Genomic DNA, 12,562 nt, shown 5'->3' on the forward strand with positions numbered 1-12,562 from the left:
CTTTCACCCATGATAAAGTGTAGTGGCCTGTTCTGGGTTCACTGAAGCCTTGACGTCCCAGGTTCAAGCAATCCTCTCATCTTGGCTTCCTGAGTAGCTGGGACTATAGACATGTGCCCCCCACGCCTGGCTATTTTCTATTTTTTTTTTGTAGAGACAGGGTTTCACCATGTTGCCCAGGCTGGTCTCAAAATCCTGGGCTCATGTGATCCTTTGGCCTTGGCCTCCCAAAGTACTGTGATTATAGGTGTGAGCCACAATGCCTGGCCTTCATTACTTTTTATGGTCAGATAATACTCTAGTTTATAGGTGTACTAAATTTTGTTTATCCATTTGTTAGTTGATAAAAATTGGGGTTTCTCCAGGCATAGTGGCTCACGCCTTTTAATTCCAACAGGAGGCTGAGGTAGCCAGATTACCTGAGGTCAAGAATTTGAGACCAGCCTGGCCAACATGGTAAAACCCCATCTCCACTAACTACAAAAATTAGCTGGGCATGGTGGCATGTGCCTATAATCCCAGCTACTCAGGAGACTGAGGCAGGAGAATCGCTTGAAGCTGGGAGGCGGAGGTTGCAGTGAGCTGAGATGGTACCACTGGCACTCTAGCCTGGGCAATGGAGACTCTGTCTTAAAAAAAAATAATTGGGTTGATTTACCTTTTGGCTATTGTGAGTAATGCTGCTATAAACATTCCTTTGCAAATTTCTTTTTTCTTTCTTTCTTTTTTTATATAGGGTGTCTTGCTCTGTTGCCCAGACTGGAGTACAGTGGTACTATCAGCTCAGTGCAGCCTCCACCACCTGGGCTTAGGTAATTCTCCTGCCTCAGTCTTCCAAGTAGCTGAGACTACTCGTACATGCCACCATAACCAGCTAAATTTTTTATATTTAGTAGAGACAAAGGTCTTGAAATGTTGCCCAGGCTAGTCTTGTATTCCTGGCCTCAAGGTATCCTCCCTCCTTGTCTTTCCAGAATTCTAGGATCGTAGGAACGAGCCACCGTTCCCGGCTTACATGCAAACTTTTGTGCAGACATTGTCATGATTTTGGATATAGTTTGCTCACCAAATCTCATGCTCAAGTTTGGTTCACATTGCAGCAGTGTTGGGAATTGGGGCATACTGGGAGATGTTCTGTCATGGGGCCAGTCCCTCATGAATAGATAATGTTGTCTTCTGAGAGTGAGTTCTTACTCTTCTGGGACTGGATTAGTTACCCAAAAAGTGGGTTCTTATAAAGCAATCTTGTCCACCTCACAGCCCATGGGCCGCATGTGGCCCAGGATGGCTTTAAATATGGCCCAACACACATTTATAAACTTTCTTAAAACGTTATGAGACTATTACGTGATTTTTTTTTAAGGCTTATCAGCTATCATTAGTGTTAGTGTATTTTATGTGTGGCCCAAGACAGTTCTTCCATTGTTGCCCAGGGAAGCCAAAGGATTGGACACTCCTGTTACAAAGCAAGTTTACTCCTCATTCATGTTTCTCCTCTCTCTTTTTTTCCACCTCATTCATGTTTCCTCTCTCTCTCTTTCCATTCAGATAGTCTCTCTCTATCACCCAGACTGGAGTGGAGTGGCATGATCTCAGCTCATTGCACTCTCCACCCAGGTTCAAGTGATTTCCTTCCTCAGCCTCCCTAGTACCTGGGAGTACAGGCATGCACCACCACACCCGGCTACTTGTTTGTATTTTTAGTAGAGGCTTGGTTTCACAATGTTGGCCAGGCTGGTCTCAAGCAAGCTCTTGACCTCAAGTGATCTGCCAGCATCAGCCTCCCAAAGTGCTGTGATTACAGGCATGAACCACCATGCCTGGCCATGTTTTCTTAATTTCTTTGTTAGATTATTCATTCCAAGTATATAGAAATATGATTAATTTTTAAAAATATATTTTAATTAATTTTTTTTTTTTTTTGAGATGTAGTCTCTTATCGCCCAGGCTGGAGTGCATTGGCACGATCTTGGCTCACTTTCAACCTTTGCCGCCCAGGTTCAAGCAACACTTCTGCCTCAGCTTCCCGAGTAGCTGGGATTACAGGCACTTGCTACCGTGCCTGGCTAATTTTTGTATTTTTAATAGAGATGGGGTTTAACCACCTTGGCCAGGCTGATCTTGAACTTTGTGATCCCCCCCTTCTCCTGGCCTCCCACAGTGTTGAGATTACAGGCTTGAGCTACCATGCCTGGCCTTTTTTTAAAAAAAAACAATAGATACAGGGTCTTCCTATGTTGCCCAGGATGGTCTCGAACTCCTGGGCTTGAAGTAATTTACCTCTCCTCATCCCCTCACAGTGCTGGCATTACAGATGTGAGCCACCATATCCAGCCTATAGTAGTCCTTTATGATTGGTTTTCTTTCTTCCTCCCCTCCCCTCCGCTCTTCTTTCAAGTTGCAGTCTTGCTGCGATGTCCAGGCTGGAGTGCAATGGTGCGATCTTAGTACATGACAACCTCCACCTCCTGGGTTGAAGTGATTTTCCTGTCTCAGCTTCCCAAGTAGCTGGGATTACAGGTGCCTGCTGCCATACCTGGCTAATTTTTGTATTTTTTGTAGAGATGGGTTTTCACCATATTGGCCAGGCTGGTCTTGAACTCCTGACCTCAAGTAATCTGCTTGTCTTGGCCTCCCAAAGTCCTGGGATTACAGGCATGAGCCACCATGCCCAGCTAATCAGTTTTATTTCTGTAAGGTAATTAGTAACATGTCTATTTTCATTGTGACTCTAGTAATTTAGTCTTTTTTTTCTTGGTCAGTTTTGTTGATGTTTTCAAAGAACCAGCTTTTTGTTTCCCTTTCTCTAGCTGCCGTCAGGTTCTTCTGGGTGGTAGTATTTTTAGCAACTGATATAGGAAGACACTGCCCACTTTTACTTCTCTGTCACTGTCTACTTTTTCCCACCACCCCCTTTTCATTATGCCTTTAGGGGAATTTTCCTGTACTTACTGTTGATTTTCCTCTAACTCTCACAGCTCCTGCCATAATTAATTCCATCTGTCTTTTTCCCACATATGTACACTTGTCTGCTTGAATCTCACTTTTCCTTTTCTTTTTTTTCCTTCTTTCATGGCGGAGTCTCACTCTGTTCCCCAGGCTACAGTGCAGCAATGCGATCTCAGCTCACTGTAACCTCTGCCTCCAGGGTTGAAGCAGTTCTCCTGCCTCAACCTCCGGAATATATGGGATTATAGGCGCCTGCCACCACAGCTGGCTAATTTTTGTATTTTTAGTAGAGATGGTGTTTTGCCTTGTTAGCCAGGCTGGTCTCAAACTTCTGACCTCAGGTGATCCACTCTCCACGGCCTCCTGAAGTGCTGGGATTACAGGCATGAGCCACTGCGCCTGGCCTCCTATTTTTCTTTCAACTCTCATTTAACCTTAGAAAAACTGTGTTTTATTTCATTTCTGAGCAAAAAGACCTTAAATAAAATTAGATCATTATAAGCCTAAGACAAATGATTTATCTTTATTAAGGAAAAGGAAAGCTAGAGTACTTGAAGTTTAATGGATTAAGAGCTCTATTAAGTTGCTAGATGCTCCCATCCAAATTTTCAACTGTAGTCTTCATCTAACTAAATTGTGAGAAAGTAGGCTTTTTGAATTTGCCTGGGAACATAATTAGTAGTTATAACTAATACAGTACAGTTTTTATAGTATAATGTGTATTTCAGTACTCATTTGGGTAAGCATTGCTCTTACTATACTACATATTACATTTAAGTTTTTATGTCCTTGGACAACTTACTTAGCCTCTGTTTCCCCATCTATTAAACAGGTGTATTAATAATAGTGCTTCCCACAGGTATCATTGTATTACATATGTTAATGGTATATTTAAATTATTTGAAATGTGCCTGACACATAGCAGGAACTCAATATATGTTAGCTATTAGTACTATTACAGGTAGTTCCTATTTAAAAAAATAGGCTTTAAGAATTGAGTGTGTGTGTGTGTGTTTTGAGACAGAGTCTTTCTCTGTCGCTCAGGCTGGAGTACAGTGGCTCAATCTCAGCTCACTGCAACCTCTGCCTCCTGGGTTCAAGTGATTCTCCTGCCTCAGCCTCCCAAGTAGCTGGGACTACAGATGCATGCCACCGTGCACGGCTTAATCTTTTGTATTTTTAGTAGAGCTGGGGTTTCACAGTGTTAGCCAGGATGGTCTTGATCTCCTGACCTCATTACCTGCCCACCTTGGCCTCCCAAAGTGCTGGGATTACAGGTGTGAGCCAACGTGCCCAGTAAGAATTGAGAATTCGTAAAGAAAATAAAATAATACATGGAAACAGTTTGTGTTGTAAAGAAAATTAAAAAATAAAAAAGAATTGAGAATGTATTATCTGAGGGTCAAACTGTAGAATGATTGGCTTGTGTTGTATTGTCTTCACTCATTTTGTTCTTCCACCTTATAAATACCTGAAGATTAGAGAGCATCTGAGATTATGTTAAAGCCAAAGTCTCAAAGCCTTTGAACCTGTCATGCAAGTATCAGACTCTCAGCCTGCAAGCCTACTCATAATGTTTTAGGACCTTATGAATTCCCCTTGAGGCTAAAAATAACTTCTATGATGACTGTTTTGTTACAGTCAATATCCAGGTAATTTTTAGAATCCTATTTGTGGGTTATCTTGAAAGTAGAAATAAACCATTTTTACCTAAATTATCTTCCATAATGATTAATAGAGTATTTTGTAGTATGTGCTTGTTAAATGGCTTAGGTCTGATAGAATGGATTTCTCTCTTTTTTTTCCTTTTTTTCTTTTTTTTTTTTGAGAAGGAGTCTCTATTGTCGCTCAGGCTAGAGTGCAGTGGTGCAATCTTGGCTCACTGCAATTTCTGCCTCCCAGGATCAAGTGGTTCAAGTGATTTTCTCATGCCTCAGCCTCCTGAGTTGCTGGGATTACAGGTGAGTGCCACCACACCTGGCTAGTTTTTTTTTTTTTTTTTTGTAGAGACACGGTTTCACCATGTTGGCCAGGCTAGTCTCAAACTCCTGACCTCAAGTGATCCGCCTGCCTCAGCCTCCCAAAGTGCTGCAATTACAGGGGTGAGCCACCGCCCTTGGACAGAATGCATCTTTAAAATAGAATTGGGTTTGGAGTTCAGGAAGAAGATAGTAAAGTGTGTGGCGTCTAACTTTTCTGCACCACACTATTTAGGCCTGAAATAACCTTGTCTCATTAAGGAATGCTAGCCTTGACTAAATATATTATTAGTAGTAAATTATATGTTCATACAGTCTGTGTGCTAGTTTATTAGAAAAACAGGTTATTAAATTTTTCCCAAAAATAATTTAATTTGGTGAAATAGAAAGACGTAACTATTTTGATGCTCTGTTGTTTTTGTTGCTTTAGTAATAGTACTTAGTCTTGTGATATTTATATATATATATATCTGTACTTTATATGTATCTGTCTATCTTGAAGGTGGAACTAAATGGAGTAAACCATTTTTATGTAAATTTTAAAAAAAACTTCCATAACGAGAAAAGAAAGAAAAAGAAAAAACCTCCCATAATGATTAACAGTATATTTTGTAGTATGTGCTTGTTAAATGGTTTAGGTCTGATAGAATGAATGTCTTTTTTTTTTTTTTTTTGAGATGGAGTCTCACTCTGTCCCCAAGGCTGGAGTGCATATATATATATATTTGTGTGTGTGTGTGTGTGTGTGTGTGTGTGTGTATGAGGTTGCATCACTTTTGCCAAATGCAAATTTTGGAGGCATTTCTGTTTTCAGACTTGGTCAATTACTGAAATTTAGAACATGTAAAAATATATACTAATACATTTTATTCCTTCAGAAAATATCATGTACATATATCTTAGTATATAAGGAAGATGTGGAATATGTAAAACACATGCTCTATCCTTTAGGAGATCCTTTTGGAGTTCACTGCAGCCTTGAACTCCTGGCCTCAAACGATCCTCCCACTTAAGCCTCCCAAAGTGCTGGGATTAGTGTCTTCTTGAAAAGACATGATTTTTATACTAATGATCATAGCATTAGATGCTGTAAAATAATTGCTTCATAATTGGTACAGTGTTTCCAGTGAAAAGGAGTCAATGATCCCTTCAGAAGAGGAAGTTGGCTTGGCACAATGACTCACACCTGTAGTCCTAGCACATTGGGAGGTCTTGGCAGGCAGATCTCTTGAGCCCAGGAGTCCAAAAATAGTCTGGGCAACACGGCAAAAAATACAAAAATTAGCTGAGTGTGGTGGTGCACAACTTTAGTCCCAACTACTAGGGAGCCTGAGGTAGGCGGATCACCTGAGCCGAGGAGCTTAAAGCTGTGGGTGACCTTCGATTCATGTCACTGCACTCTAGTCTACATGAATGAGTGAGACCCCATCTCATGAAAAAATGGAATTTGGGCAAAAACATTAAGGGTGGGTAAGAATTTAGTAAGAGTGTATGTTTGGGTGGGGTAGGCATGTAATGAGGAGCAGAAGGAATTCTAGGACATATTCACATATTCGTTTAAAAAAGTGTCAGACTATGAACTTTCTTTTTTCTGTGCAAAGATATAAAGAGGCTCAAGATATTTTTGGAAGATAATGAATTAACCCAGTTTGACTAGAGTGGAGAGCTGAGATTACATAATGTTTTGTAATTATATATAAACATATACATATATATAAGTATACATGTGGAAAAGGAAAACAATTATAAAATTGATTATGATGTTTAAAATGTCATAAGGAATTAGGCAATAGGAAATCACTGAGTTGGGATAACATTAAAATAGATTAATTTAGGAGCACTGTTGGTTTTAAAATCTAAAGAGACTCAAGTTGGCTATGATGCAATAAGGTCCTAAACTAGGCATTTTGGTAATGGAATCTAAATGTTACCAACTTTATTCAGTATGAAACTAGCTCACTCTTATTGTTGCTGAGCTGGGGTCTTGCTCTGTGGCTCAGGCTGGAGCAATAGTGGTGCATTCATAGTTCACTGCAGCCTTAAACTTGAACTCTTGGCCTCAAGAGTTCCTCCCTCCTCAGCCTCCCAAAGTGCTGGAATTACAGGCATGAGCCAGAGCTCCTGCCTGTGAGATTTTCCTAAAAGGAATTTACAACTACGTGCAATGAAAAGGTGTAATAATGATGTGATAAACTTGATCAGTAAGCCACTTGAATTTTGAGCTTTAGGTCCCAAGTTGCTCTAATGTGCTAAACTCCAAAATTAGTTTGTGTGTTTTAGATAGACTTTTAATTCTAGTGACTTTGTGTATTAACTGTGCTCCTGCACCACCTGGCTTAGTTTTCACCTTAAATGTGTATTCAATAAATAAAAGGACTGTGTTACAAATAATGGTACAAAATAGGAAAGGAAGCTGCAAAGAAGCACATATTGGCAAATAGGTTGTTCATTCTCAGTCTTAGTTCATTCTCAATGTATATGCTCAATGAGTAAACTGCCATTTTTTTCTTTTTCATTTTTTTCTCATCACTTTATAAACTGCCATTTTAATACAAAAATTAGATTGCTTAATTCAGAACTCACATTATCTTCACACCTGACAGGTGGATTTTTGTTGTTGAAAGATTGATATACATGTAAAATTTTCTGGGATATTAATTTCATTAATTCAAGAAATACTGAGTACTTTGTATGAGACATGTTTTTTGTGGATTCTAGGACTACACAAATAAATATATTTTAAGTCTGTTGCTTTCATAGAACTTAAAAGTCTAGCGCAGGAAAGACAGAATAAGGAAGTAAAATATAAGAAAAATGGAGAAAAGTAAAACTAAGAAGAGAAATAGAGTGCTTTTACAACATATGAGTTAAAATGGTGTCCTTGCAAGTATTAGATTGGCAATCCTAAGATTTGGGTTTTTGTTTCAGTTCCAGACCTACCATTAATTCATTATGTTTCTTCAGTTAATACCTCTAGGCTGAGCATAGTGGCTCACACTTGTAATTCCAGAACTTTGGAAGGCCAAGACAGGCAGATTGCTTGAGCCCAGGAGTTTGACACAGCTGGGGCAACATGATGAAACCCTCTCTACAAAAACACAAACAAACAAAAAATCCCCAAAATTAGCCAGCCATAGTGGCACATGCCTGTAGCCTCAGCTACTCGGGAGGCTCAGGTCGGAGGATCACTTGAGCCCTGGAGGTGGAGGCTACAGTGAGCCCTCTTCGCACCTCTGCAATGCAGCCTGGGTGACAAAGCAAAACACTGTCTTAAAAAAAATAAAAATCTCTGGGTCTGTTTCTTCATCTCTTTCTCTCCTGTTCCTCCTCTTTCCCTTTATTTTTATGTGAAGGAATTCACATTTCTGAAGCCCCTACACTATCTAAAAAGTGATTAGATTAACTGCTTTAAAGAGAACCAGAGATTCTTACACATAATATTTTCTTAAACTTTTCTAATTTTTTTTAAATTATAAAACAATTTATTTGAAAAGTGAATGAAATAGAATAGTGAACTCTTGAAGTGAATCTTAGATTTCATTATTTCAGACTATTTCTAAAAGTTAGGATTAAAAAAATTACATTCTGATTATCACACCAAAAGAAACTATCATTAACTATTATTAATATTTATTTTCCTAAATACATATACATATTTATATGTCTAAAATGTAACATAAAAGTTGCATTAAAACAAATGCAGTTTAATAACTAACAAAGTGAATATATGAATAAAGAAATAGAATATCATCAGCACCCCAGAAGTTGTATGTTGCCCTCAATCCTAAGCTTCTTCCATCATACATAATTCCTCCCTTACCATGTTAATGCAGTCTCCTTGGTTTTCTTATATTTTTACTACGTATCTCTAAAAACAATAGGTTCATTTTTTTCTTTTCTTTTTTTTTTTTTTTCCAGACAGAGTCCTGCTCTGTCACCCAGGCTGGAGTACAATGATGCAATCTTGACTCACTGCAGCCTTTACCTCCCAGGTTCAAGAGATTCTTCCACTTCAGCCTCCCAAGTAGCTGAGATTATAGGCACCCACCACCATGCCTGGCTAATTTTGTATTTTTAGTAGAGACGGGGTTTTGCCATGTCAGCCAGGCTCATCTCAAACTCCTGACTTCAAGTGATCCTCCTGCCTCAGCCTCCCAAAGGCTGGGATTACAGGCATGAGACACCATTCCCAGCCAGTTTCATTCTTTCTAGTTTTATTTATTTTTTACTTCATTTAGACGGAGTCTCTGTTGCCCAGGCCAGAGTGTACTGGTACAACCACATCTCAATTTAAATATATCCAAATTACTATACAGTAGTTCAGTTATACCTTAATAAAGCTTTGTTTTGTTTTTTTTTTTGAGATGGAGTCTTACCCTGTCGTTCAGGCTGGAGTGCAGCGGTGCAATCTCAGCTCGTAACCTCTGCCCGCTCTGGGTTCAAGCAATTCTGCTTCAGCCTCCCAAATAGCTGGGATTTCTACAGGCATGTGCCACCACATCCAACTAATTTTTGCATTTTTAGTAGAAAAGAGGTTTCAGCATGTTGGCCAGGCTAGTCTTGAACTGAGCTCAAGTCATCTGCCTGCCTTGGCCTCCCATAGTGCTGGGATTATAGGTGTGAGCCACCATGACCGGCCCCAATAAAGCTATTAAAAAAATTTTTTTTTTAATTTTATTTTTTGAGAAAGGATCTCACTCTATTGCCCAGGCTGGACTGTAGTGGTGTAAGCTCAAAATAACAATGAAGACACAGTAACACAAGGAACCATATACAGAGCTCATTACAGCCTCAACTTCCCAGGTTCAAGTGATTCTTCTGCCTCATTCTCCTGAGTAGCTGGGACTACAGGCGCATGCCACCATGCTCAGCTAATTTTTATTTATTATTATTGGTAGAGATGAGGTCTTATTATGTTGCCCAGATTTGTCTCCAACACTTGGACTCAAACGATTTTCCTGTCTTGACCTCCCAAAGTGTTATGATTACAGGCATGAGCCACTGTACAATGTACAAATAGCTCAACCATAGCCTTGACCTCCTAGGCTCAAGCCATCATCCTCTTGCTGCCTCACCCTCATATATAGCTAGGACTATAGGCATTGACCAACATGACTGGCTTTTTTCTAGTTTTACTTTTTCAATTTTATATGGCTAAACTCACACTATATGGTTCCTTGTGTTACTGTGTCTTCAGTGTTATTTTGCTTATCTTTATTGCTATATAGTAGTATCTTATACAGTTTATTCAGTCTTCTGTTGACACTTTTCACTTGTAGTTTTTTGGCTTTTACAAACAGTGCTATTGTTAACAGAAGAACTTCAGACATATTAAATTTAACATAATTTAATCGAGCAAAGAATGATTCACAAATTGGACAGCCTCCTCCAAACTCGAGTGGTTCAGAACAATTCCAGAGCTGCCAAGTGATCGGATAATATTTATGGACAGGAAAAGGAAAGTGATATACAGAAAATGAAAGTGAGGTACAGAAATAGCTGAATTGGTTACAGCTCAGTGTTTGCCTTATTTGATCACAGTGTGAACAATTGGCCACAATTCTATGTGATTGGTAGGAGAGTTAGCTTAGTCTTTTTACAATCTGGTTAGGTACTGCTCACTATGTATGAAGAATCCTTTAGGCTGAATTTATGCAAGGAGGTAGCTTTAGGCAACGTTTAAAACTGTGTATACATACTCTAGTTGTTTTAGGCCGTCAACACAGGTGAAATTGTTGAATCATTGGGCATGCATACCTTCTTAACTGAAAGCACCAAAGTTATTGTACCAATTTACATTTCAATTAAAAAGTGAGGGGCCGGCTGGGGTTACTGGGGACGCTCAGTTCCCGCCTCAACCCGACCTATCCGAAGCCCCCACCGGAGCCAGCCCCCTCCGAGGACACATCCCCATGGGGCGCCATGTCCCATTCTGCCGCTGAGGGTCCGCAGCGAACACAGTAGGCTTCCTAGAAGTGTTAAAAGGCCAAGGTAGAAGAAATACAGACTTTAATGAAGAGACCCACAGAAACATCCAAACAGCAGAAGGAGGCCAGGATGGAAACGGCCGACTCTCCCTTTTCCACAAGGCTGAAGGAAGGGGGCCAGCTTGCTGTGGTGTGGTCACCCAGGGCCTAGGCTGGGCTGGGCCTGTAGAAGGTACTCGGGAACTGCCAGTTTTGAGTTTCTCCTCCGTGAAACTGGCAGGCATTCCGGCAAACATCTGCCTCGGGTCTCTGGTATAAAAGATAATGCTGCGTATCTCAGTTACCTCACAGGCCTGGGAGAGGGTAACACCAAGAGCTGTAAAAGAGTTTGGAAAAGTAAAAAAAAGGTGATATATAAATATAATAATTGATTATCATTGTGTGCTCAAGAATAAGCCATGGAAAACAAAATTAGGAAAGTAAGTCTACAGCCCTAAGATTTATGCATATAAAATTTCAAAAGAATGCAAAAAAAGAATAGAGTTCTTATTTGCTATGTTGGGCTTATAAAAAGTTCATTTGGCTGGATGCAGTGGCTCATGCCTGTAATCACATCACTTTGGGAAGTTGAGGTAGGAAAGTCACCTGAGGCCAAGAGTTGGAGACCAGCCTGGGCAACATAACAAGACCCCATCTCTACCAATAACATTAAATAAAAATTAGCTGTGCATGGTGGCATATACCTGTAGTCCCAGCTACTTGGGAGACTGAGGTGGAAGGATCACTTGAGCCTGGGAGGTTGAGGCTGTCTTGATCACACCACTGTAAGTCCAACCTGGGTGACAGAGTGAGACCCTGTCTCAAAAAATAAAATTGAAAAAAATTTTAATAGCTGTATTGAGGAGTAATTGAAATGCTGTGCAATAATTTGGGCATATTTAAATTATATGATATATAATAATCCATCTGGTCTTTGCTTTGATTCCTGGCACAGAGCTTCAAAAACCCTTGGAATTTCCCAGTTGAGTGTCTTTGTTAGGCTTATGAGGTAGCTCCCAGCATTGGTACTAAATAGCTTCAGGATGGTACTGGTTACCAGAAAGGCCAAGTGCTTAAATTAGAGGATTGGAACTTTCTCCCAGGAGGAGAGGGAGGCTAGAGATTGAGTTCAGTCTTGATTTTATCAGTCATGCCTGTGTAGTAAAGCCCATCGAAACCTGTGAACACTAAAGCTCAGGGGAGGTTACTGGTTGCTGAACACAGTGATATTCCAGGAGTATGACCTGTCCAGATTTCATGAGAAGAGGGCATGAAGCTCTGTGTCCCCATCCCGTCCACATGCCTCTCTTTTCCCCTAAGTCTTTGACTTATGTGTCTCTTCAATTTCACTGTTTTTGAGTTACATACTTCTTTTCCACCTTGCTATTTTCTGTTTTTTTTCTTTTTCCTTCTAGCTCACAGCACCTGCTTTTCACCAGTGGTCTACCATCCAAGTACTAAAGCAGGCTAAATCCTGTTTAGGCTTGAGAATTTCTTTTATAATATAATCTGGTTTAGGCTTAAGTATTTATTTCCTTTATAATAAAACTGTAACAACAAATATAGTACTTTCAGGTTGGGTGCAGTGGCTCACACCTATAATCCTAGCACTTTGGGAGGCCAAGGCAGGTGGATCACCTGAGGTCAGGAGTTTGAGACCAGCCTGGC

The 12,562-nt window shown here is 40.0% G+C and overlaps 2 protein-coding genes across 4 annotated transcripts in view; one reads left to right on the plus strand and one right to left on the minus strand.

The window, feature by feature from the left end:
• Positions 1–12,562, minus strand: part of LOC144581690 (uncharacterized) — a 138,217-nt gene that overhangs the window by 24,472 nt on the left and 101,183 nt on the right. The window contains exons 4-5 of the mRNA XM_078366075.1: positions 11,092–11,231; positions 10,810–10,897 (exon numbers count right to left, since the gene is read on the minus strand). Of these exons, the coding sequence (XP_078222201.1) occupies positions 10,810–10,897; positions 11,092–11,231 (228 nt within the window). The remainder of the gene's footprint in view (positions 1–10,809; positions 10,898–11,091; positions 11,232–12,562) is intronic.
• Positions 1–12,562, plus strand: part of PDS5A (PDS5 cohesin associated factor A) — a 157,734-nt gene that overhangs the window by 22,840 nt on the left and 122,332 nt on the right. The gene's annotated exons all lie outside the window — the stretch shown is intronic.

This window comes from Callithrix jacchus, chromosome 3, assembly GCF_049354715.1.
Source record: "Callithrix jacchus isolate 240 chromosome 3, calJac240_pri, whole genome shotgun sequence".
Taxonomy (NCBI): Eukaryota; Metazoa; Chordata; class Mammalia; order Primates; family Cebidae; genus Callithrix; species Callithrix jacchus.